We start from the raw sequence: 27756 nt of genomic DNA on the forward strand, positions 1-27756 counted from the left end.
TAAAGTAAGAAACGTTTTAAATAAAGTAACTTTGTAATACAGTACCACTCTTTTATTGTTCTGCCCCTTTTGTATCTTGAAGAAAATCTATACAATCAGTATAAGCTAATAAATTCCATTAGCCCAATATTAATGTCTAACACAAACAAGCCAATATGACATTGTCATGGTAAAGGCAGGTGATAAAATTGACTATCCGTATGCTTCCCTAAAGAAAACAGTAAGACAGAGTAACAGTCTGGTGACCGTGCTGCTTATTTAAAATACACTAGAGTCCCGTTATAGCGAGGTGTCACGGTTCCGGGTTTGATCCTCGCTATAACCGTGTCCTCGCTATAACCGAATTAGACAAATTTTGGCCCCAAAAAAATGAAAATTAACCGAAAATAGCATAAAAATTGTGTTCAAACCTGTATAATTGTAAAATAACAGGTTATAATAACGAAATATTAATTTCTGTGAGCGGATGTGCGAATTCTCTTTAAAACGATACCCCACAAGTACGGATGCCGATTGTGTCAAAATTACTAGATTACCCTACCACGCCACGTAAGTATAGTATCTCAGCCCGTAATCGATTACTTGGCTTGGCCCGCGGCCGACGCAGCATGTCCTGCTATCTATTGTCCACGCGGGCTGTCTGCTGGCGGCCATGTTGGTTCGGGATGTTGGTAACAGGTGGCGCTAGTGTAGCGCGACAATTTAATTCCTTACAAAAAAAGCAGGAGTGCGGCAACGCACGTACGCCTCAAACGAAATAGTCGCTGGATAACTATACTTTTTTCTTCTAAAGAAACCTGTAAACGTTTTTAGAAAATAAATTTGGGATTAAACTCAAACCATCACCACCCCCTTCCCGGACAGATACCCCAAAACTGACCGTAACAAAATTTACAAGAAAACTGTCCTAGCGATTCGGAAATAAATACGGTAGTGCCTAATATTTGTCAGATAGTAAAATAAATAACGTGACGTGTTTGTAAACGTGTCACGACTGAAATAATTCCAAACAAGTTTATAAATATTTGTGTATTATTAACACAATCAATTAGCAACAAGTATAAAGACGGCTCTGACTTTCTTGGCCTAACATAGTTATAAACAATGTTATTATTCGTTAATTAAAATGCCCCAACAAATTAATTAAGAGCATTTATATTTTTTTAAAAAACAAGTGCACATTATGTTTAATGGCTGGAAAAAATAGATTTTGTCTATTTTCTAAATAATAAGAAATGCGTACAAGTATATGTATATTCAAAGGCTTGGTTTATTCGACTCGAGCCTACCTTGGCCTTGAAGCCAGCCAGTGATGCTGTGACTGTGAAGTCGCAGGCACAGATAACTAACGGAAGTTTGATAAAAGAAAGAAAGGACGGGATTCTATTTTTAAAGCCACGCACTTAGGTGGCGACTGCAAGACTAAAGAATGTGACAGGTGTGAACGGCAAGATGTCTAGTGGCGAGCGAGAGGGGTGGAGATAAAGCAGACAAATAACCAAAGCACGCTTCAAAAGATCACGCTGTAAATTCCTCAAAAAGACCTCGTTATAGCCGTGCTCTCGCTATTACCGTGCTCGCTATAACGGGATTCTACTGTAGTCATTGACTTCATACACTGCAAGCGCTGGTCTAAGGTAAACAAGAAAATTATATTAGGAAACTGACAATAACTAAAATCATTCCTCTTTTGGCCTATGTCTTCTTAAATAACAAAAAGATAAATGTAAATATTGAAGTTATAATTTATAGAAACACGAGAAGAATACATTTATTACATACATGAAAACATACAAAAATTAATAAGTAATTATTAGAGACAAGATTTTCAGGCCAATTTCATTTTAAAAATAGGAGATTTTGGTGTTATCGTTTTTAATTTTTATGAAGTCTATTAACAAAAACAAAATAGCATATTACTAGACAAATATCACACTTAAATGTTCCATGATAGGCCTACTAATTTCTCCAAAACAGTTTCAATTAAGTAATTCCGTCTTTGAAAAATGTACTAATGTAGAATTGTAAAAATGAGTGCCCAATAACTGTTGCAAGATTAAAAAATGCAAACTTTATCCAATCATTTTTACATAATTTGTTGTACAAACTTCATGCTAAATAAGTTACTTTCATTGAATTTGATATTTAAAAGATTACCTATTTGTCATTAGTGTTTAGATTCCATTGAAAATGCTGATTATGTTCATATTTTAAATTGTATTTCGGTGCTTTGCTGTGTATCAACTTGAATTTCAGCATTTATGGTGTATTGACATTATTGTCGGTATTATTTCAGTTTGCTTGCAATTCACCAAATAATCTTGTCCCTAGTATTTATTTTAAGACATAAAAGCTGTACTTGAAAGGTGAACATTGACCAAACTACATATACAGTAAGTCCTCGGTTTACGTCGGGGTTACGTTCCTGAAAACCGCGACGTAAATAGAAACGACGCAAAATGAGCCATGTTTCATGCCACCGGCCGGCCACGGCCCAAGGTCGGCCGGAAGCGCTGGCATACAGACGTGACAACGGGCAATTTTATCAGCAAATGACAACCGACAGCGTGGGAAACAAGTCCAACTAGTACTTCTCAGCTTTATAGAATGGTTATTTAACCAGCTGCTTTATTACCTTTATTGATTGAAATATAAAAACAGATATATAGTACATACTGTACGTAATATAAACGCATAATGCATTCAAAGTGTAAGGATACAAAGTGGTTTAGCGCTACACAGATTTTACTTTGAGTCATTCGCGGGAGAAAACAACTGTTTTCTTTTGGAGGCTGGTAAGAACAAAGTCAAAAGAAATGCATACATACAATAAAAGTACTATAAGTATGACAAACATTGAGAGCCCTTGATTTAAAATAATCACATGAAGTAATAAACACCTAAAAGATGTTATACAATAGCGCGGCGCAATTCTTACAATTTACGTACGGGAATAATTCTAATAAAAATCAATGTAAAATATTTTTCATGAGAAACACTACTTTAAATTTACGTCGCAAACAATATAAATTATATCATTTTACGTAACAACGGCACGTTTAAAACTCCGGCCAACTCAATGATATCATAGCGACTGAAGTGCCAAGGAGTTGGACGAAAAGGGGTAGGAGAAAATGCTGTGTCGTTGCGGGAAGTAGATAACACTTCTACGTGCGAGATACGTGGGTGGCTGAGCGGGCGAGCTGGTAGTATTGATTCACCGCGCGGAGAGCAGCGGAGAGCAGGAAGCGTCCCTCATGATGTATGATAAGATAAGGCGGTGAACGTGTAGCTTACGCTACATAGCATAAATTAACTACCGAAGGAACAGGAAACAAAGAATTATAAACGAATTATATACGGTGTTTTGGTTAAAATAAAGATTTACGGTCATTGTAAACTACGTTATTGTGAATCGCTGACAACTTAAATTGAAACATGAGTACTCAAACATTAGCGACGTTAATCCGAAACGACGTAAATCGGTACGACGTAAATAGAGGACTTACTGTAGTGAATTTCACCCAAAAAAAAATTTAAGACAAGCGGTTCAGCTTTATTCTGTAATTCGACAACAAATTGAGCCGCTTGCCTTCAGATTTTTTTTGGGTGAATTTCAACTCTTGACCAGACCAGCGGCTGGCGTAAGTGCACTGCCTTAATTTTTAGTTCACTCAAGAGTTTATTGTTACAGCTGGTTTTCATCACAGTACAGTGTTTTCTGTTTTACAATGGGTTCAATTTCTATATTAATTTTTGAAGAGACCTTTTTAAACAGTAATGCACGTCTGGGTTTTTTTTTTTTATTAAAAAACTGAGAAGCTTATAACTGGTTTTAAATACCATTACTGCATATTTATATTCTTTGGTTATCACGTAGGAACTATGTTGGTGTTCGATAATGCAGCAAAATCACTGGTCTGATATGACCGTGGTCTCAAACATGCCACACTAATGCCCTTTCAGTGAACAAGCTACATAACTTCCTCTACAAACAACCCGGAACATTGGGCGAGGTCCCACCTGGAGTGTAGTTGACTGTCCCTTCGACCAGCTTCTCCCGCAAGTCTATGTAGAAGAGAGCGTTGGCGTCGAGCGTGCTGGTCCCGTTCTTGAGGGCGCCCGTCAGGGTGTAGACTGGGTGGTCGGGTTCGAATTTGGCTCGCAGGAACGACAGCTCCCTCAGCGTTTTCTTCTGCAAAGATCAGGCATGGGGCTGCTGCGTCACGTCGACAGCCGTCTTCCACATGACACAACAGATCAATCATGCATCTCGTCAGCATGAATGATTCCATGTAAGAAAGAATAAGGATTGAAAAGTCTTGTCGACATCTAGGTCACTACAAGACTGCAAGTTGATGAGATGAGAAAATGGAACATTGGCAAAATACACAGGTGGAAAACTATTAATAATTACCAAGGCCCAATTTAGGGGAGGGCAACCGGGGCGAAAGCCCCAGGGCCCCCACAAACGGAGGGCCCCCACAATAATTTCATATAATTCTTGTCTCCGATTATATTTATGTATGTTTTTTAAATACTAAGAGAATCTACTTGATTTCACAATAAATTATTTATTGGAAAACTTGACTGAAAAAAATTGTTCGTTTTATTTGTAAAATAATTTAGGGCCAGGGGGCCTCCGCATCTCTGCTGCCCCGAGGCCTCCAGACCTATAAATCTAGCCCTGATAATTACATAATAAACAATAAGATCCTAATTACAATACAGAAATAAAAATTAAGTATTAATTTGGTGCACAAAACTTTTTTTCTTTTTAGTGAACTTATTTATGTTTATTGGAAGTCGATTATTTTTTTTAAAGTTGTTTATTTTAGCCATCACAAGAAAACAACACAACACAGCTAAATAAACAGTTTAGTATCAACCTCAGCTAGTAGACTACGTTGACCTGCGCCTCTGGCAGAATGGCGGACGTGTCTGTTTCGGTGCACTGCAGCAGTTGTTTACAGACAGAGGAACAGTTGCGGCACTAAGCGTGCTCTAGCTGAGGTGGGGAGTTTGGAATCACATGTGAATAGTCCCAGAGACATTCTGAGATGCTGAAGTTCCAGATAACTTAAGACTCTATCCCACATGCTGAGTTGGTTATTCTGTTGTTTTTTTTTGTCATTAATAATAACTAAGGGATTATTGTTTGAATACATTCTTCCAATAATGCCTTTGCATTTTTTTCTTGGGTCAAAAAATTTTCCAACCATATATTTATTAAAATGTTATTTTCAAGCTGTAAAAGATTGTGCAATTTGAAAACATTTTTGACATTTTGCAGCTATTAGATAATATTTAGGAAATACCCATAGAACAAATTTTGGACTAAACATAAAATTCAAAACAGCTATTTGATAAATGTATTGAAAAAAAAAAACCTTCAAATAATAGAAATGCCAAAAAAATAAAAAAAATAACCAATACAGCATGTGGAATCGATTCTTTAGCCTTAAAGGGTGTATTTGTGAAGTGAGGAGGAATGATGAGTGCGATGCTCGCTGGTGATTCTAGTACGGTGTCACCTCCCAGCACAAGACTATGAACTCGTGCAGTCTTCTTGTCACACAGTAGCGTTTACACGGGTAGAGTAAATGGGACAGCAACTAACAGCAAGTAACAGCATGGATCCTGTCACTTTTTTTCAAAATTTTGGTCTCTCCATTTAACTGATTAATTGATCGATCCAGATACTTGCCCAAGTTGCGATCCCATTTACTCCATCCTTGTCAACGCTCCTATAATACGGAAGAATGAGTCTGAGCGGTGATCGAAACATTTTATTGTGTGGGAATGAAAATTATATTGTGATGCATGGAACAATCGTGCTTTCCGGAATATTTACTGAGAACTTTCATACCAAAAATTATATTTTTAGCCCTTTTCACTCAACAAGCAAACAAAGTTTTAAAACGAAATCCGGGAAAAGAACTAATATTCCAACTTCAACACATTGTTAAATGCTTTTCGTAAGCAGATGCTACTCACATAACTTTTGCTGTTCATACCGTGTTTCATCACACATTGGTCGCACGCACGTAATCGTCGCAACCATATTTTAGGCTGTCAAAATTGGGATAAAAAAACTTCTCGTGTAAACGTCGCATGATGTTTTTGGTCCCGCTAGTAGATGCCGAGCGCTTTGTGTAGGTATATTTTCCGTATAAAACTATGTATTTTAAAGTAGAAATCTAATATTTATTCGGTCATTACCACTTACTTACTAAATTAACGGAAATACAAAGTTGTTTTACGTGTAAATTTTTTTATAAAGACGTTTTTAAACGTTATTTCCTTTATCTGGTTGTGTGCGTTGCCGCGGCGTACCGCTTATAAAAATGTAGCCAGCGCATCATTATGTTTGGTTATATTGCTTTCCATATAGAGCGTGCGCACGTAGTCGAATATTGATATCTCGCCGATTGGATGCCACGCACACGCTTTCTGTCAGGTGCCGAGTTAACTACATTTGATAGCTCGCATTCTTTCGTGGCAAGTGTGTACTACAACACGTTAGTTCACGTCAGATTTAAGTGGCTTGCGTTCGCGTTAGAGTTTTGGTTTTTCTATTTAAAGTTGAAGAAATGTTTTTGTTTAAGGAATTATTAATATAGATTGTTTGGCGTGCTCTTGTATACTCTACCTTTTTTTAAATAAACGTACTTCCCATGAACTTTTTTTTATGAATATCTTTACCTAACAAAAAAATTTGTTTCCGCATATTGGTTGCACCCCTAATTTTCAAACTCGATTTTAGAATAAAATGTGCGACAATTATACGAGAAAACACTGTAATTTGCACACCAAATGTGGTGAAGGTAGGTGAGAGAGACCCTTTAAGTAAATGAGCAATACGTGCGATGGTAAAAGACTGGGTTCCGCACCTCAAACTCGAATTCCTTCTCCAGCTTGTCCAGCAGCAGCAGGAACTCGCCCTTCTGCAGCGGCAAGTACGTGCGCTTGTAGTGCGCCGTGCCGTGAGCCTTGTACACGTGGCCGTCCCACTGCGCGGCGCTCTTCAGCTTCATGTCCAGGCTGCAACCAGACACGCAGGGTTTGGCTTGATGTAAGCTTTCGGACATACACCATTGCTTGGCAACTTGACTTTTCTCTGTAAAATGTCGCGGTAAGGGAGTCATTCCTAGGGGACTCACAGTCAAATCCCCGGTCAACGGCGAACAGGCTCGACAAATAACCCGGGAAGCCGGCCGAAAGCTACCGAGTGAAATAATCGCCGCATATCACTGTCAAAAATCACATTTGAACAATGAAATATTTGGCACTACAGCTTGAAATCCAGTCCATCCTTAATACTAAAGATTTCAATAATTGAATTATTGCATTTATCTTGTCCAAAAGAAGTCTCTACAGCTAAGCAATGTCGAAAAGCTTACATCAAGTCATGCACTCCCATTGCACAAATCTTTCAAAGATATCTGAGTGTTTTGGGTGTTACAGAATACCCTCCCAGTTGAATGGGGAGTCAACAACTCCTCAAAAGACTATTTTAATACAGTTCTGTCAATTTTGAGTCACTATTAAACTAGATCTGTGGATTATTTTTTGTACTCTCGCAATTTTTTTTTGTTCTGTAGAGAAAAAAAGTTTATGAGAGGGGAGGGATGCGAATGCCCCAATTGCCACTAATGTCACATGACCACTTCAACATATTTCACCCCTCTGGGCCAAACCCAAGTTTTCTCGCTGCCAGAGGCGGTATATATCTGCAATGAATATTACCTATTCTGCCTCAAGTCTTCTGTACAGAATACTTGTAAGGCCTCTATGGTCGAGTATCCATTCTATAGGCGTTTATATTTTTGATGTCTTTGGCATTTGTCCACACTGTTGTTATAATGAAACCAATAGAAATTATGTGAATAAAACTTTTAATGATTTTAATAATATATATATGCCCCTTTACTAACTTAAGACCTGTACAGAGTAAAAGCAATCTCCCCTCTGTTTGGAATCTGCATCCTAGTGGAGAGTTTCAAACACTTTTCGACGCTAATTTTGTAAATGTTAAGTTAGATTTCTATGTAAAAAAATTGGTTGTCTGTAAAGTCAGTTTACGGACGATAGTTTAACGTGACGTCATAACAAAACATTGATGAAATGATTGCATACTTTTATGGATAAAATTGAATCATTTTTATTGAATTATCACTATTTTGTATGGATACAAAGAAGGAGTGAAATGAAATCTACAATTTAATTGATAAATTTACTTTTATTTGCACTCATTAATTCAAATATGTTTATTACTTTAACGAACAGATTATTTTAACTATAACTTTTATACATGTTTGCTATTTAACTTCTTCCAATCTGTGTTATTCTGTTAAGGATAGGACGGTGATAGGAAACGTAGGAAACGAATGGGAGTGTTTCAAGTTTAATGTGCCTCGAAAAAGTCAAATCGATGGTTGTTCCAATAGAGCGGAAGAGAGATAGATGCGGCGCAAGCGTACAAAGAGTGTAACGGGACACAGCGTAACGGGACAATGTGCGTAACGGGACACTTCTTCGTACGTGCAGCCGGCGTTCATCGATTTATTAGACATTGTCACGTCAAAAATAATACTTGATCAATTCACACAAATGCACGTTCAACCCGAATCACCGCCGTAGCTGCACGCTCACTGTGTCTCAGGGTGGCTGCCCACGATGGCCAGGTCGTACTTCCTCAGCGGCGGGACGGAGTTGTCCTGGACGCTGCCCGTCAGCACAAAGTTCTTCCTGTCGTCGGAGGAGTAGATCAGGTTGGACGACAGGTCCACGACGGACCTGCTGTTGCGCACGTACTGTGCGTTCAAGGTCACATCCTGGGGACGAGCAGACAGGCTTCATTACTCCACGATCTCGCGCGTGTTAAACCAGGGCCAATATAGTTAAAAACATAAACTGTAAATTTTAAGATATATATTTGTGCACAAAAAAATTAGAAAATGTACTTTTGACACTATTGATCTTTATAAAATAAATTGAGACTTTTTTGGTTGGGCCTATCCATATAATTACCACCACTGGCAAGATTTTAAATAGCCACATGTACGGCGTAACGTTTTTAACCTGAAGTCTTATTTGTTTGAAGATAAAATTATTAAATTTAATTTATTTTAACATAATGATGATGAAGTGAGGAAACCTCAAATCTGCATCATAACAACTCATGATAACTTTTTCCAAAGAAAGATCTAAAAAAAATATGTAGTGCAAGAATTAATGAATAAATGACTGAATAAATTGACATAAATGACAGTGAGAGGTGATGATCTGAGGAGGAAGCATTAATGAAATGAACATGTGAAGGAAAACACGAGCACCCAGAGGAAACTCAATGGCCCTACAGCAACAACAGTCACTTTTCCTACTCACGAAAAATCCTTTTCAAAACTTGCCAAGATTCAAATCCAGATCACTTTGGTAGAAAATTAGCATGAAGGAGAAGTGCTCATATTCAAAAAACATTGCATTATGATTAGAGATGGTGATTTATAGCATTTAAAATAATAACATTTAGCATTTTGAATTTAAAATTTAGCATTTTGTAGCATTTTTAAAAACAAGATTTAGCCAATTGTCTCATTTTACATTACTGAAGAAAAGTATATTTTTAAAAAAACATTAAATAATACACATATTAATTATTAACAACCACAGAAATAAAGATCTAGCACAAATACAAAGATAGCCTATCTTGGCAGGTTCCCAAACAACTTTTTAGAACTTATGAGTGCAATAAATTGAATACTTAAAATTACAATAAATATTTTTTAGCCGTGTTCATGGCCATAGTTGATGTAGAGTGCACAAATAATGTTATTAAAACTCGTTTTTTCAATTTTTTTTTTTTTTTTTTTTTCAATTTTCGCCTTCTTTTGCTTTTCGATTATGCCAGAAACCGTTGCTTGCCGTTTTTCCAACTTTTTTCCTTCATCCGATTTCTCGATGAATCTTTTTTTTGCAGCCTGATGGCCCTCAGATTTAATGTGCTTTTCAAGTACATCTTTTTTTTTTTTCCGCTCCAGACGGCGATTACATAAATTGCACATTAAAATATTCGTATCACTTTCGTAGAACTGTTCACTTTTGTATTCATTTACGTGATCGCGAATGGAAATTACGTTTCGTCCCATTTTTACCATGAAAAATAACAGTATACAACACATTCACGAGTATGCACGTATTTGTAAACACACCACCTTCCAGAGACTACACAAGAACGCGGCTTTCACGTGAAACACAGCCATAAAATGGGAATTGTTAGCACGGCGAAGCAGAGATGTCGCAATATGGTAGCCTAAAAACTTGTACTCTGCAGGATGACGGACACACTTCCAGCTAGTTGTTTTTTTGCTTTGTTTACAATCGCGAGGCACGGATGGCCAATTTTCATTCAATATTTACGAACAATAGTTGTTGTGAATGACGTGATAATAAGATGCTTGTGCTGAATACGCCATAAAATGATGGTTTCTTTTGATACTGAACTGAAACGAAATACAATCTGTAAATAAATTGTGTAGAGTGAAGACGAATCCACGTTTTTTACCTTGATTTCGCATTTATCTCGGAATAGTCTAGATTGTGCATTTTATAGTGGAAAAAATATAATTTAGCACATTTTCGCATCTATTTCGCGAAAATTAAAAATCACCATCCCTAATTATGATTAATGCTCTGTCTCACACGCCGAGTTCTTTGATTCATTTTCTTGTCAATACGACTAAATATTATTTAAGGGATTTTCCTGTAAATTTATTCCGAAAGCCCCAATGAAATTTTTGTTCGGTCACAATTTTCTTCACCAGATATTTTATAAATGTTATTTTAAAGCTGTAGAAGGTCAAGCAAGTCATTATAACTAATTGTGACCCAATTTTATGATATTATTAGATAATTTTTAGTTAATATCTGTGGGGAAAATTCGAGACACAACATAAAATACAAGAGTGCTATCGTAATAATCATAAGGGGGAAAGCCCTCAAATGAAAGAATTGACCAGAAAATGAAATCTCATAAATGGCGAGCGAGAAAGAAAGGGCCGTACGAAACTGAATTCCCGACGAAGCAGCTGACCTTCTTGAAGGACGGGTGCTTGATGCTGACGACCGCGTGCTGCCGGTTCTGCCCGTCGCTCAGCCTCTTCCAGTCGAGGGACGCGCCCAGGGACTTGGTCCTCACCAGCTTGTCCCACGCCAAGGACACCTCCGATGAGAACAGGTACTTGGTCAGCTGGTAGTAGCCCTTGATGTTGAAGTCCCGCCGCGGGTACAAGATGTCCAGTTCCAGATGCTCCTCCTTCCTGTCGTCCTGGAGCGAACCATGGCCGTGGTCATTACAGGCCATGAGGGGTGATGAGATGAGGATAGAGCGCTGATGGAGAGAAGTGGTGGGGGAAACTGGAGTATCCCGCGTTTGACCCTACACGAAGCCTGGCGATTTGACAGCACAACTCTTGTCAATCTACAGTATAGGGCACGCAGACATGATGGTAATGGGCAGCAGTGACGTAGCCAGGATTTGTGTATGGGGGGTGTTAAGAAGCATGCCCCCCCCCCCCCCTTATTAAAGCGGTGGGTCCGGGGGTCCTCCTCTGGGAAAATTTGGATTTTAAGGTGTAAAATAGTGCTATTTTAGCAGTTTTCGGTTCTTAAATTTAAATATTGTAATGGTAAAAATTTTATTAATTTTAATATGGAATTTGTTTGAGTGATGAATAAGAAATTAATTAAAGATTTGGTGCTAAGAGTGGGGGGGGGTGTGTTGAACCCCTAAAACCCCCCCTGGCTACGCCCCTGATGGGCAGACAAATAATTACGATAGCATTACGTCCCGGAATGTAGCCGAGATGCTGCATCAACGATGGACACAAACTAAGCAGGAAACAGGCATGAGAGTGTGAAAGAGAGGGAGGAATGTTACTGGGGATGCATCTAGCTACAAGCCTTTTGAAGCATTCAATGGCTACAAATAACTAGCAAGAGTGTTTGACTAGGTTTTCGCTTATTTATTTCATTTTTTATTGTGCTATCATATTTTTATTTTTTATTTTTTGCATACTCATTTGAGTTTTTTGTTTTTTATGTGCTTTATGATTTTCTTTTGTATTTTTGCTATGGTTTTTTGTATGAAAGTAAGATGATGCAACACCTCATGACAACGAAATCAGGAAAGAATAAGAAAGAGACAGTGACAGTTGTGTGATACTATAAGTGTGGGAATGACTCTCGGGATTTGGTTGAAATGCCGTAGCCATGCATCAGTATTGGCTGATTTGTCTGTGTGTAATGCTGTGTCATTGGTGGGAAAGAGTAAGCTGCTCTGTGATTGGCTGCTGATGGCGTCACAAGTCCAGCTCCTTCAGGCTGGCATGAAGCTGGCGTCGTAGGTCGCCAAGTTAGTCCGTACCTGGGCAACTGCGTGACTAGGAGCGTGAGGGGAGGCTCACCAGGCTAACATACATATTAATGAAGTGAAGAGAAGAACTTCACGTGTGTGTTCTGGGTAAGGCTGTACAATTTTTCAGACATTGTTTTCAATTAGAATTTAATGATCACAACTGCAACGTAGGCCCAGTTGGAGCAGTTTGCGGTAAATCTAAGGTCACTCCAAGCAGACAATGGTCTCTCTGCCATTTGCACTATGCGTTGCAAGTGACAGCAGGATTTAATTAAACAATTTGTTAAGTAAATGTCATGCCAGAGTGTTGAACATATTCATTTTGAGAAGTGGTGCAGTGTTTTTTCTTTTTTTATTTATTTATGTAAAGATGTGCCTAATGTTCCCTGACTTCCCCAGATTTCATGAGTATTTTTTTTAAAAAAAATAAATATTATCTTTTGTCATTCAAAAGGATCAACTGAATAGGTAGTTCAATGTCATGGTGACCTAGTTTCATATTTATATTTTATAATTTAGAATTTTGTAGTAATTTTTATATTTAACAATTATATTTTAAAAAAAAAGCCTTTTAAAAGTATTTTTAGTAAATATCACAATTTTTGCTAGGTTAAATGTATGTAAGTGTGAACTGCAGTATTTGATTCCTTTTAAATATTATTTTCCTAGCTATAACTTGTTTGTATGTGTTTGTGGTGCATTAGTGATAGAATATCGGACGGTGGGGTCTGTGAAAGGAAGAAAGATAGAGATGCGACGCTGAGGCGCCGAAATTAAGGAAGATAATTTATAGTTTCCCATGTTAGAGAGAGACAGAGACATTCACCATAACCGTGGATGAACTCTCTGACCAGACAATCACTGGAAAATAGTTGTTTTACTTAAATTCAAGGAGTAACAGTTTTCAAATAATTTCATAACTATTAATCGAGTTTTACAGCCAACTAACTGCAATAGATGTTGAGATATTCATCAAGTGTTTATGTTTGTGCAGGAAAAATCGTTATTTTAGCCGGATACTATTTATAACTTGTTACAAAGATTACTGCGCAAAAATGGTGGCCATGTTTAATGTTTGATAAAGGAAAAAAATTTATCGATACACTTTTATTTTGTGAATTATTTTATTTACGCAAAATAATTTTCAAAGTAAACAAATTCAACCTCAAAAAGTAATATTCCAAATGATTCTCTGTACTCATCTAAATTTTTCAAGTGTTTTTATGTTTGTGCAATCTTGAGCTAGTCAGAGGTCATGGTTCTTACATGATATCTATTTTAATTTTATTAAAAGTATACTTTTTTGAGGAACGGTAACTGAATAAGTACAAGCAAAGATAAACATAACATAGCCTAGTAAACTTAAGAGCTGCCAGCATAAAATTTTTGAATTTACTAAACTCACACCGATATTTTTCTTAGAATCATTTTCCTTGAATATCTAATGGTTTGAATACAAGAGATTTGGTGGAATTTGAGGATTTTACAGACCCATTCCTTACTTAATCTTTACTATACTTTATCAACGCACTGACATTACTGACATTACTGAATTCTGTGTCTATTCTTGAGGAGAAAAAGAACACATTTAGTGCAATTTAGTGCACATGTAAAAAATTTTCACATATTTGGTATCTGCAGCATTATTCATAATTTTTTTTTACATGCAACAAAATTATTTATAATAATAATCAAAAATTATTAAATGTACTCTATTTTTATGTACATATATAGTTGGTTCACAAAATATTTTTCAAACTTAGATTTTTTCTGGTTCAAGAAAACGCACTGCCACGTTTCATTATGTTCTTGCAATTTACGTCACTCTATATGGTTTCAGTTTACTTTATTTTTCACCAGAATTTTCTTTTGGCTACTGTGTGAAGTATAAGAAAAGCTATTCAGGGAACGGTTTACAAACAACTTCTACTATATTGGAGGTACTGGGGCAACACAAAGCATAAATGCCCGGGTAAGAATCAAAATCCATTGTTACTGCGGACAGTAATTTTGTGATGATACAGTTATGTTAATGTAAATGTACAAATTTTACATGAACATTTATGTTCCACTTACAAATCAAGATTATAGTGTGTCACACATCATTAAAATTGTTTTAAATAAATTTTACCAACTGCAAGAATCGAAAAATGTTCATTATTCGTGAATAATTTGATGTTCCATTCAAATGAGTGATAGGAAAAACAGGATTTGCTGAAATGAAGCCGCACCTTGGTCTTGTTGAGGATCTTCAAGTCGTAGCTGGCCCACACGTGGGGCGCCAGGTCGCACCGGGACTTCTGCCGGTACTCCTGGTCCAGGTACTCGTACTCCGTGCTGAACTTGGCCATCTTGTTCACGTGGAACGCTGAGGAGCATCAGGTGTCTGCTTAGAAAAGTCATCACCGCTTCCACCCTCCGACCGGAACATCACATCAGCCTAGGAGATTGCTCCAGCTAAGGTTAACACTTTCATTGATGATATCTGCTTTCGTGGAATCTATGGAGCTGCAAAAACCTGACATCTTGAATCAGCACTGCAAGTACATATAAAATTGTAACATAGTACCTAATAGAACACAAACACCTTATATACCTAACTAGGATTTTTACTCTCCAACAAGGTACAACTGTCACGAGTGTACAGGCTACATGCGAATGAAGATGCAAAACATTTACATTTTTAGTATAAGGGTACTCAACTCAGTTAACTTGTTTAACGCTACCATTGGCTACGACACTGCCTAGCTTCAGCTCGTGACTCGTACCAGTATCACCAGACTCAAATGGTGTCTATTTTCACTGTATTCTTGGGCAACCACACTTTGTATCTACTACTGTTTATAATAGCCTAGTTATTGTGATGTGCATTTTGCAGAACGTTTGATGTTAATAAAACTTAAGTATAGCCCACATGCAATTTCTGCAACAAAAATTACATTTAAGAATGATTCAACCATTGAATGTTTAAACAAAACACACAAGAAATTTCCTGGTCAATATGACAACATGAGTTTAAGTGAGGTTCAAATGTTACATATTTTACAACTTTTGCAATATTTTTCTTGTGATTGTCACAAAAGATTTATATTTCGGCTTCAGCATAAAACTTAAATCCACAGACAAATGTGGCAGATCGAGATAAACCAATCCACAGGCAAATGTTGCAGATAGAGATGAACCATATCAGCAACTCAGTTTTTTTTTGTTCAAGCTACTAACCTTTAATAGTTATGTTTTTCCCAGTGAGGAAACTCCTAACATCCAACTCGCCCGTCAAATTGAAGCTCTTCTTGTCACGCAACTTGAAGACTTCCACATGCTTCTTATCCTGAAAACAGAACTTGATTGTTACGCTGAAAACAGCCTTAATGCCACGATCCATAGTTTTGAAAACATTTGGCAACATAATTACTATTACAAATTACTTCTAAACTGTTGTAAATAAAGAACTGAACTTTTTAATAAACCCAATCTATACCCATTTTCTTCAATGAAACGTTACTAATAAATTTTAATAACACATTTTGAAACAAAGTAATTTTTACAGTAAAGAAATTCATATAAATGTTATTTTCCACAAAATATAAACTAAGACTGCTGAATGTAACTGTAACATTAAACTGTCCTAAGTAGATTGCATTTCATTTTATTTAAATGAATATGTTTTCAATAACTGATGGATGATTGTAGATCTGGACAGCTAGTGCTACCTATTGTTGAGGATATGGGATACTGCATGTATGGTTCTGCTGTATTTTTTTTCTATCAAAACCCTTTCAAACACGCTTTGTCAATTCCTAAGGAAACATTTTAATTTTTTAATATTTAACTTGCCCCTTTTTTTTTTATGTGTATAATAATCTTCATCAAAAATCATACAATTAATATGTTATTGTTATACTAAAATATATAAAATTAAAATTATAAACATAATCTGGTCAGGGAAAACCTGGAAAAGTGAGGGAATTTCATCTGAGATTTTAGGTGACCACCTTGTAAAGTGTCCATTTCAGTTGACGAATATACAAACTACGTTATTCAAACTATCTTGACTGTGTGAAATATCGCTTACTTGCGGAACGCGGCTCTTGTTGAATCGGGTGTTTCCCTACGCTGCAATGCATGTCTATGGTCGAACTAGTTTTTATTCGGTGATCCAATCTGTTGAATCATGACGTGTATTTTTCTCCTTAGAAACGCGTATTTACGTATTGCATTCTATTTCTCCGTGTTGTTGTTTTTGTGAGCAACCCTGGAATGCTCTGTGCTGACTGCTACACTTTCTGTGTAAGGGCTGCATTTCCTATTTCCGCAGAAAAAAAAATTGGTTGTCTGTAAAGTCGGTTTACGGACGATAGTTTAACGTGACAACGTCATAATAAAACATTGATGAAATGATTGCATACTTTTATTAATAAAATTGAATTGTATTTATTGAATTATCACTATTTTGTATGGATACAAAGAAGGAGTGAAATGAAATCTACAATTTAATTCATAAATTTACTTTTATTTGCACTCATTAATTCAAATATGTTTATTACTTTAACGAAAAGATTATTTTAACTATAACCTTTATACATGTTCGCTATTTAACTTCTTCCAATCTGTGTTATTCTGTTAAGGATAGGACAATGATAGGAAAAGTAGGAAACGGATGGGAGTGTTTCAAGTTTAATGTGCCTCGAAAAAGTCAAATCGATGGTTGTTCCAATCGAGTGGAAGAGAGATAGATGCGGCGCAAGCGTACAATGAGCGTAATGGGACAATGTGCGTAACGGGACAATGAGTCATCCTTTTTCGTGCGTGCAGCCGGCGTTCATCGTTTTATTATACATAGTCACGTCAAAAAGAGTAAAAGTGATCTCGCTGTGTTCCTCATGCTCCGCGGGGCGGAGACCGCAGCTCACCGTGGTGGGGAGGTTCGAGCCCGCCACGCCCGCGCTGTACTCCAACTGGTGCACGTAGAATATGCCGACGGGAGTGAAGCCGTTCTCCACCTCCACGTTCACGACGTCCTTCTCGAACCCCGCCGACGACTCCGAGTCGCACCTGTACTTGGCCTCCACGAACCGGTCCCCGTTGTACTCGACGGAGGCGTGCCCCGTCGTGTTGAGCGGCTTCTCCTGTGACACAGCGCTCACGTGTCGCGCAACGCACCCTGACGGCGAAACCTACGTCAGCTTTGTAGTTTGAAGCAAATTAAAAAACCAACTATCAAAATAGTCTCAGACACAAGTAACAAATAAAATTATCAAAAATAAAAAAAAATAAAAAATAATAATAATTTTTATGATGGTTCAAAAGTAATTTATTTTTTTAAATCAAATAAATAATTTTCATGAATAGTTATGAATAATAAATTACAGCTATATAAGCAGTATTTTCATGTTATTTTCAACTCAGTTTTCCTGCTTATTCTTCAATTACTTTCAGCTCGACAAAATATTTAAAGTTTGCAGATTGTCCAGTTCAATAAAAAAATATATATTTTGAAACAAATTTTATGATGGTTTATAAGTAATATTTTGTTTGAATGCAATAAATATATTACACAAAAAGCTATACATGATAAATCACACCTATAAAAGAAGTGCTTTCATGTTTTTTTCTGCAATTCAGTTTTGCAGCGGTAGCAAACTGTTTAATCTTTCTCTTGCTTTCAGATTATTGAAAAAATATACGGATTCCAAACTGTCCCTTTAACTGAGCTTTAGCCATTCTGCTGTTCACTGAGCAGCACGTGATTAAATAAGGTGAGGCTCATTACTTCAGGCCCATTAATAATACTGAAACTGGGTACGCACACATTTACATCGCACACAATGACTACGTATTAACCTTAATGCTGATAGTTACATCAGGTAATATGCAACAGCTTTTTACACTTAAAACGCAACTGTCTATACTTTAATTTAAAAATATAATTATTGAAACAATCAAATATGAGCAGTAAATTATTTGTATTTTTGTATGATTTGCACAGGCGTAGCAAAACCAATCACACTACACATGCTGTTAATCAAGTTCAGTTTCACAACAACAGTTGGCACTGTGGTACTGTCCCTCTCAAAGTTCCAAAAAGGCTTGGAGATATGTTTTGTTTTTAAGAAATTTAACTACTGTAAAACAGTTAAAATTTGTAGCATATTTATTGGTACAATAATACAAAGAAAACAGTCATACCAAAAAAAAAACATGTACATGTTACCAGTTAGATAACAAAAAGAAATAATTAGAGATTTCACTACTGACGATCTCTTATGCATATATAATTTTATTATTCATGTAATGTGGGACAGATACAAAAAAAAACCAAAACATAAATACAGTAAAAAGATTCACACTACCCATGTAAGGGTAAGGTAGCCTTCTACGACCCTGAACCTTGGCTCAACATCCGCTGACTATCGCCCTCCTCTACGTTACGACAAGCCAGCGTATCGAACGCTCGGCCGCGGGTACCTTGTAGTCGTACTCCACCCGGGCGATGTGCCGCGTGGCCACTGGTATCTCCACCACCGCCGAGCCGACGATGGAGGTCTCCGTGTTGGTCTTGTCGTAGGTGTAGCGGGAGTCCAGCAAGGCTGTGTTGTTTGGCCAGAACACCTCCGCGTATCTCTGGTTCTCGCCGCTGCAACATTCACCACCACCACCTCCTCCGTGGTTGCTCGCACATTTGTTGAAGCTCTGCCTCGCACGCAATGATGGTTGTGTTCAGAGAATTTCGGGAAAAAATTTTTCCAACAAATCTCTATGCATTTTTTATTGGGTAAAAATTTCTCTCATAGGATATTTACTAAGCGTAATTTTTAAACTGAAATAGGTGTCCCAAGTGATCATAATCATGAACACTCTGTCGCATGCCCGTGTCTCAAGTGTCTCAATCAAAGGGCACCGACTTCAGTTCCCCTGCCGCAATGCTCTACGTGCACGTGAGACCTTGCCAGCGCCTGAAGGCTGGCAATCCGCCGCACTCCCGCGCTGCTCGCCACCCTTCTCGAATCTCGAAAAGAGGAGTGAGCCGAGTCCATCCAAGGCTTGCCGACTGTCGCGAAGGCAAGTAATTTTTAAATATTTCTTGCCAAACATACTTATACGTAAAAACAACTTGAACTTCTAAAAAGATTTCTTTACACACTACATATATCCACTTGTTGAAACTATTAGAAATTAAAATAGTATGTAATATAATGCATGAAAACTGAAATGATAAAAAAATTAGAGGAAGCTGTTTTCGCCAATTTGCATGTTGGATCATTAGGACGTTTAAAACTCCTGCCGGGAGCCTTTTGTGTCGGTGGGAAAACAACATGACTGCATGATTAGGCTGGGAAGCACAATTAGTGCCTCTTTTCACAGCTTTACCCCTCATGACGTTAGGGAAGTTGTAAAGGATAGCTCTTCGACTGCGTGGAACTTTCAAACAAAGAAATAAGTTACCAAAAAAAAAAAAAAACAGTGCATGATTTCAGAATACCTGCGTGCATTCACACATGTAACAACTTCAGCAGCAGAAAGCTGTACATGCTCACTCACAGCTGCGTCAAGGTTCTGAAGTTGACTCCGACGTGGGACAAGGCTTCGACCGGGGTGTTGGTCTTCACCATCCCGTCCATGTTGCCGAGGTTCTTGTAGTTGACGAGCGCCGTCAGGAACGGGTTGCTCGAGGGGCAGTACACGTTCGCTCTGCAACCGGTCCGATAATCAGCGCGCTGACATGAGAACTGAACACCAGGCAGGGCCTTGGCTAACGCTACGGCCATCCAACAGCACGCTCATTACTATTTGACTACCCTCTTTTATCGCTTAATCGTCGCACGCGCATAATCGTCGCACCTACATTTTAGGCCGTCAAAATTGGGATAAGAAAACTTCTCGCTTAAACGTTGAATGATGTTTTTGGTCCCGCTATTAGATGCGTAGGTATACTTTCCGTATAAAACGATGTATTTTAAAGTAGAAATCTAATATTTATACGGACATTGCCACTTACTTATTTAATTAATGGAAATACAAAGTTGTCTGACGTGTTAATTTTCTTTTAAATACATTTTTAAACATTATTTCCTTTATCTAACCATCTGCGTCGCCGCGGTGTAGGCCTACCGCTTATGAACGTGTAGCCAGCGCGAGCTGGCATCATTCATGTTTGATTATGTTGCTTCCCGTATAGAGCGCGCTGATTGCATGCAGCGCGCGCTCTCTGTCGAGTGCCGAGTTAACTACATTTGATGGCTCGCATTTTTTCATGGTAAATGTGTACTACGGCAATAGTTACGCATTAGCTCACGTCGCAGATTCAAGTGGCTTGCGTTCGCATTACAGTTTGGGTTTTCTATTTAAAGTTGAATAAAGGCTTTTGTTTAATGAATTATTAATATAAATTGTTTGGCGTGCTCTTGTATACTCCACCTTTTTTTTTTAAATAAACGTACTTTCCATGAACGGGTTTTTTTTATGAATAACTTTACCTAAGAAATTATTTTTTTCCGCATAATCGTCGCACCCTTACTTTTTAAACTTGATTTTAGGATAAAATGTGCGACAATTATGCGAGAAAACACGGTAGTGTGATCCTCACTGGCCATTTTCGCCCAATCTCTGTTGTACATCTGCCTTGCTGGTGGTGGTTGGCATGACTGATGACAACAGGTGAACGTCAGTTCCGGTTATGGTTAATGGTGTGGCATGATGTATGGAAAATAAATGTTATCAAGTGCTTTCAACATGCATTTGTGTTCTGCAACATCATACCTTAACACCCAAGTAAAAAAATCTCAACACACAGAATTGTCTCCAATATATGAATGAGACAGCATGCAAATGGTTTGGTGCCCATTAATTTTTCAGGTACCTTCACTTCAAGAGAGACAAGCAAGAATGGAAAAAAGGTTTTTAGAGCATTACAATTATTTATCATTTCATATTGAAAAAAAAAATTGCCTATGTTACAGCATAGATCACACATTAAGAGAGTAACAAGGACTATACAAATTGGTGTCTTTTAATATTATTATTATGAAGTTGTAGTCATTCTCAAACATGAGTTCAATGCCAAATGGCAATAACTTCACAGGGTTAAATATTGCAGCTGGCAGTCATCATTAACTTTCCAGCATTCCATTAAACCAAAATAATTTATGTGTAACATCTTAGCTCTCAGTATATGGCATTTGATAGGGGTGATTTTATGAACGGCACAGAAATCGCATGGAGCATAAATGTGCAACCACGGTGCTGCCATCTATGGCGGGTGGCGCAAACCAAAAGTTCACAAAGCCAAAGGGAAATTTTATAGTATTTAATGTTTAACGAATTTTAACAAGACGGGCAGCATTTCAATAAAATTCAAAAATCAGGTCCAAAGCCAGGGTTTATAAATTTTTCGAGGCTGTTATGCTTTTATCAATGCCATTTCATTATATAGTTAAACCTTTCACTCTGCAAATTGAATGATTCGATAGTTGATGTAGCTGATTTATCACACTCAGCACTATGTTAAAATTTGTGTCCGAATTTCGTATTGAAAGTTTATTTGCAATATTTACAACATGAGATCACATGAATTTGGAGTTACTGAGGTTAGATTTTACACATATTTGCCGAGGACTGGAAGACTCTTTCACATTTTTTTTTAAAATAGATCAATAAAAATTGTTATGATCTAAAAACTGTTGAAACCAAAATATCATCTTTTGATTTTCATCCAAACCGCTGTACAAAATCCTGTGATGTAAATACAGTAGAACCCTGAAATAATGTTCCTGCATATAATGTTTTCCTGCTTATAATGTCATATTTTTAAAGTCCCAATATTTCCCCCATAAGGACAATGTATTTATTTCCTGCATATAACGTTCATAAATAGTGTAATTTCCTGCTTATAATGTTTGCTTTCTAACACTCAATAAATGGGGAAAAATGTTTTTAAACCAAATTATTCCAACACTTACAAAAAAAAGTTTCCTTTATGTATGTTTATGTTTACAATCACTGCCATACAATACATGAAGTTTGTTAAAATACAATTTTATGCAATATACGGAAGGTACACAATGTTCATAATTACGTGTCAGTTGGCACCCTTAGTCAACTCTTCTCTTCCTTGCCATTCCAGTGGGTATTCAGATGCACGTACATAGTCCTACGATATTTAAGTTGCCAACCATTGAGCGCGGGCATAACTAAAAGTTTTTTCTATTGCTTACACATAATTTTTTTTCCATTCATACGTAGGAATCCCAAAACTAAACATTTTCAGGTGGCGAAGGAGTAGACGTTCTCACTCTTAATGTTGTCATCATGAATCGTGAGACAATATTACAAAAAATGTGGCAGTGTATCTTTAAAGACAAACAAAATTTAACCAGGGAACAAGACGAAGTTGAAAAATTGTTGGCTTGTTTCAGAAAATTCATATATCAAGTATACTATCTTTGGTTTTAACATTAAAGTTGTTTACATAGCTTGGTAAGTCCATTGGTACAAAGCTCGAACATTGTTAAGTGCTAAATTGAGATTTCCTGCTTATAACGTTTTCCTGCTTATAATGTTTTTTTCTTGTGCTCCCTTGAAAAACATTATAACAGGGTTCTACTGTAATACTATACATTTACTACTAAACAGGTACACAAAAAATGCATATATATTTTTTTTAATACATTCTTTGTTACATCCCTGTTGCTGGGTAAAGGGAATTCATGTTAGTTCTCATGCTCACATAACCTCCAGGTGCATGCTGAAACCATGCCGTTACTCTGAAGTAAGAATCACCCCAACACAATCAGTACGGGGTCTGCCAATACTCGAAAAGTATTTGATATTTGTAAATAATTCAATATTTAATCCACATTGCAATTTGATATTTTTTTTTTTAATTATTTGTGAACAACAGATAGGCCTACACCACGTGGGACTCATTAACAGAAAAAACTTTACAGAAAAATAGTAAGATGTATGAGGCTAAGCTGATGTATTATTGAGACACTTAAATTTGTTTTCTGCAAAATTATTCATATGTACATTGATTTTATATTCAACCTATAATAATTGTTTATGATTTAAATTATCAATAATAATTTATTTTATGTATATACTGTAATCTGTTAGATCAACAAAATAATTTTAAAGCTTTAAATTTTGATGGTTTAAGAAACTGCTTTGCAAGGATTTTTCTTACTTTCCTGCCAAATTTTGATGGCCTAAAATAACACTGCAACGATTATCCGAGTGTGGCGATTATGCGACAAAACACGGTATGCATTAAAACACATTCTGGAGAGAGAAAAAAAATGTTTACAAAGTCCGGGTGAAGGCATAACAGAGTATATTTCCCCCTCAAAATATCAATGAGGAATTTCCTCGACTTTCCCTGGTTTTAAAGTAAATCCCCTGACTTCACCAGAAATTGGACACCCTGGTTAAGAAGTGCCGTCGTTAAGTCACCTGATGTTGCGCTTGTCGCCTTGGCGGTTGTGGTACAGCTTGGTGACGAACGTGTCCTCCTGATAATTGGGAGTCCTCAGCACGTACGAGACGTCCAACAGGTCTCCTTCCTGAGTCACGTTGACGATGTTGTTGATGGTTCTGAAGCTCTTCGCGCCCCAAGTGACTGCGTAGGATGCGTCCAAATCGCGCCCCGTGTTGGTCACCTTGCGGGAAAGAAGGAATGGCGTCACAGTTACTTGCTGAGCGAGAGGAGAAAATGTGCACCCACAGGCCAATGCAACAATTTCATCAATCAAATAGAAAGAAACATTAATGTTTATCCAAAAGTTATCATTCAAGATCGAAAATTGGCTTTACTCAGCAAAATTGTCATTACATTTTGATGGCCTTTGCTAGGAAAAATAAACATACTGCATTTAAATACATATTTTGATGTCCTCACATAGAAATGTTTACCAGAAATGTTAGAAAATTTATGAGTCACGCTGGCTTAAAATTATGAATTCCTGAAACTTTTGACGCATAGAATAAAATATACACTGGCATGATTCATATTCTGAACAACAGATGTATTCAAAATTTAAGTTTGGTAATTTCTAGGGCCTGGAAAATTTCTGTGTTTTCAGTATGCAAAAAGCGGTTCTTTCAAATTAGAAAAGCGGTGGTTTAAAGTCGGTATTTTCGTTATGCAATGGAAATTTTACCGGTATTTTAAATGTTGACTAAATTGTGCAGTTATTGAATATAATAGTTTACATATTTAATAAACAATCCATGTATACTAGGAATAGACTATTATGCATAATAACAGCCAATTAAATCCAAAACAGTTACACAAAACAGACACGTTGCTATAGATGTTTGCAACTAAAAATTTTCTTCTTTTTTTTCGGCTGCCGATGCCACATGCTTAGCCGACTTTAGGTGTTTGTCAATGGAATCTTTTCTTTCCCATGAAACTTAGTCTATGGTGTAAAAATGACAACTTTTTAAATTCATATTACACCTCGGACTCGCATACCTCGAACAATGGGTTCCGATAAATACTCGCGCTAAGTGAATTCGTGTCACGCGAGTTCGGCTATGCTAGCCAGCTGGTGGTTATTTTCATTCAAAACGTGGCGAAGGAACTTGTGTGGATCAGGTATAAAACATTCGGCTATAAACGAAAGATATAAGAACAATGCTATCTTGAAATGCTGTGACATGTTTTTGGAGTAGGTAATCACAGCGACAGACCGACAGGATGCGCTCCCGCCCTTGCCGTCAGCGATGTTTATTTTGACAGCTCAAGCAATTATCTTGTCCATGTCCCTTCGCAGCGTAAAAAAAAGAAAAGAAAAAAACACGTTGGAATGCAGACGGAAAAGTAACTACAGTATACAGTAAAATAAATATATTTACGGCCCTGCTAAATTTTTCTATTCAATAAAATTTGAGGTATTAGTGATTTTTCAGCAGAAACTGCTTTGTGACTAATAAACAAATTGTATCATAACTTAAACTTATAAAGTATTTATTAACGGCGAAGGACAGTCGTATAAGCCCATAAAAATATTTATTTTACCGAGAATGGACTATACAACCTGGCTTTTGTCGCACGCGGTGTGAGAGGGGAGGAGGATGCTGACAGTTTCTCACGCAGAAGGTTGAAATAAGGGAGGGAAAGTGTTGTAATGTTAGTTGGGAAAGGGGGGGGGGTTGACTCTGGGAGTGGCCGGAGGAGTTTCTTACGCTCTCGCAGAAGCTACCACAGCGGCTTTTCATGCGGGCGGGTAAGATAACATGACAGCTGAGACGGCTTTTCGTGAGATAGCGGACGCGCCGAGCTCGGCTAGACACTGCCACGTGGACAGTCTAGAGGGGTGGTATCTATTTTTAGCCGTCTTTTGTATGCCTGCCTGCTTACAGTACAGCTCCCGCCAAGATGAACGTGAACACACGGCGCCCAACAAAGTGTAACAGACTTGTTTTTCAGCCGATTTTACTCAAATTTTCGACTTTCTCTGCTCAAATTTTTCACGGTTTCTCAAAAAACGGTCGTATAAACGGAATGAACGCATCAGAGGGGGGTCGCATCAGCGGGATTCTACTGTAACGGTACTTTTCGGGGATATATTCGCAGTGTAATATAGAAATGTTGTGGTTTTTGCGAATTACTTACTTTTCGCGTTTCAATGCGAAATTCGCGCAAATTTTCGCGAAATTCGCGATCGCGAAAAATTCCAGGCCCTAGTAATTTCATGTTAGATAATAATGAACACAATTCAAATCTTTGGTTGCTAATAAACTTAAATTATACATTTTAGAGATTCTAACACATGTATAAGTAATAGCAAAAATATAAAATAGTTACTAAAGCTAAGCAGAATTGAGAAAAATGTTTGGAAAAATTTTGGAAGAGAAAAGAAATTTCTTTTAAAAACAGGGTGGGATCATTAATTGTTTGAAAATTATAAATTACAACATTTTTAATAGATTTCAAAGAAAAAAATTGTCATATTTATCATGATAGTATATGGAAAGAAACTTTCACAAACTGCAAACTACCTCAAAATAATAATATGGAATTCTTTGAATATTGCAATAGCCATAAAATTATTTTAAAATACAGCATCTTTTGCGAAATAGCAATAAAATTAGCTCATTTTTAAATATTTAACTTTTGTTATTCACCACAATATCACAAACAAACATTTTTTTTCCCCTGAATATGTTATTTGAAAGGGAAAAAATAAATAGTAATTTATAACACAACTTAAATGTAGAATAGTTAGTGTATTCAAGCATGGAGCTGAAACATTCCTGGACTGTTTCATTTCAGTAGAGGAGTAACATTGAAATTTTGTTGAGCGTACTTTTTGGAAAAGGTACACTTCCATTTTTCCTGAAAAGTCAGGATTCCACCCAGCTCTAACTATACTACAATTCCTTGCTATTATTCTTAGAATTCATGCCATCATTTAAGCACATGAAATAAGAATAGTAAGCAATCATTTCAAATATTTACACATTAGCAGGGTAAAACATAAATACATATCCTGTATTCTAATCACTATACTCATAAAAGTTGTAATTAAATTTTTTTAATAGTTTATTTTGACTATAACAAATGTTCAAGACTATTAAGATTAATCAGTTTTCAGAAAAGCCTAAAATGATGTTTACTTGCATATTATTTTAAAAGGGAAAAGGTGACTCAATATTAATACGAGTAAAAATTAACAAAAAAAACTGTCTGAACAAACAGCATAATTTTAGATACATTATTTTACTGAAAATTTAAAGTTAAATGAACATGAATTTTAAATCTCAAACCTAAAAACACTTTCCTTAAGCTTACTATACCTTCCTGCATTAAGCAAAAAAATAAATTATATTCGATATCTTGAAAAATGAGACCTAGTGGTTCCAATTAGTGCCGATGTAAAGAGGGGAGGTATGGGGGATATATATTACCCCCTTCTACCTATTCCCAAGTTACAAACACATATGCCAGATCTCAGCGAAGACAATACATTATTTTGGGTGATGCGAGGAGTGTTGTTACAACACCTGCAAGTAAAAAAACAAAAAACTGCACAGGAAGTGATGCGCAAGTTCAGAATGATGACGCAAAACAGTCCACAGCCCATGATTGTTGACGTGTGATCATTAGAGTCCCGGAAATTTCGCGGATTCCTCTGGCCTCAGGATAGAATTCAAAGTTATAGCATAGGTGTGCTCGACCCATGTTTACTTTCCCATTGGTTGATTTCTTAGCGAGAACATATTTATCCTTGTTATTTGACACTACCTGACTCGCTTAAATCTCTCCTAGCTGGACATTGTTGTTTCACGGTCGTATAGGGGGGCGTGTCCAGACAACTGCCGGTCCAATCACG

At 37.0% G+C, this 27756-nt stretch overlaps 1 protein-coding gene across 2 annotated transcripts in view; it reads right to left on the reverse strand.

Moving 5' to 3' along the window:
- LOC134540049 (uncharacterized) overlaps nt 1-27756 on the reverse strand; it is a 212193-nt gene that overhangs the window by 63911 nt on the left and 120526 nt on the right. For both annotated transcript variants that reach the window (XM_063382494.1, XM_063382493.1), the window contains 10 exons: nt 23870-24075; nt 19961-20110; nt 18887-19055; nt 17332-17547; nt 15641-15749; nt 14650-14786; nt 11096-11329; nt 8656-8837; nt 6894-7044; nt 4024-4195 (listed from right to left, as the gene is read on the reverse strand). In XM_063382494.1, coding sequence (XP_063238564.1) covers nt 4024-4195; nt 6894-7044; nt 8656-8837; nt 11096-11329; nt 14650-14786; nt 15641-15749; nt 17332-17547; nt 18887-19055; nt 19961-20110; nt 23870-24075 — 1726 coding nt within the window. The remainder of the gene's footprint in view (nt 1-4023; nt 4196-6893; nt 7045-8655; nt 8838-11095; nt 11330-14649; nt 14787-15640; nt 15750-17331; nt 17548-18886; nt 19056-19960; nt 20111-23869; nt 24076-27756) is intronic.

This window comes from Bacillus rossius, chromosome 16 (genome assembly GCF_032445375.1).
Source record: "Bacillus rossius redtenbacheri isolate Brsri chromosome 16, Brsri_v3, whole genome shotgun sequence".
NCBI lineage: Eukaryota > Metazoa > Arthropoda > Insecta > Phasmatodea > Bacillidae > Bacillus > Bacillus rossius.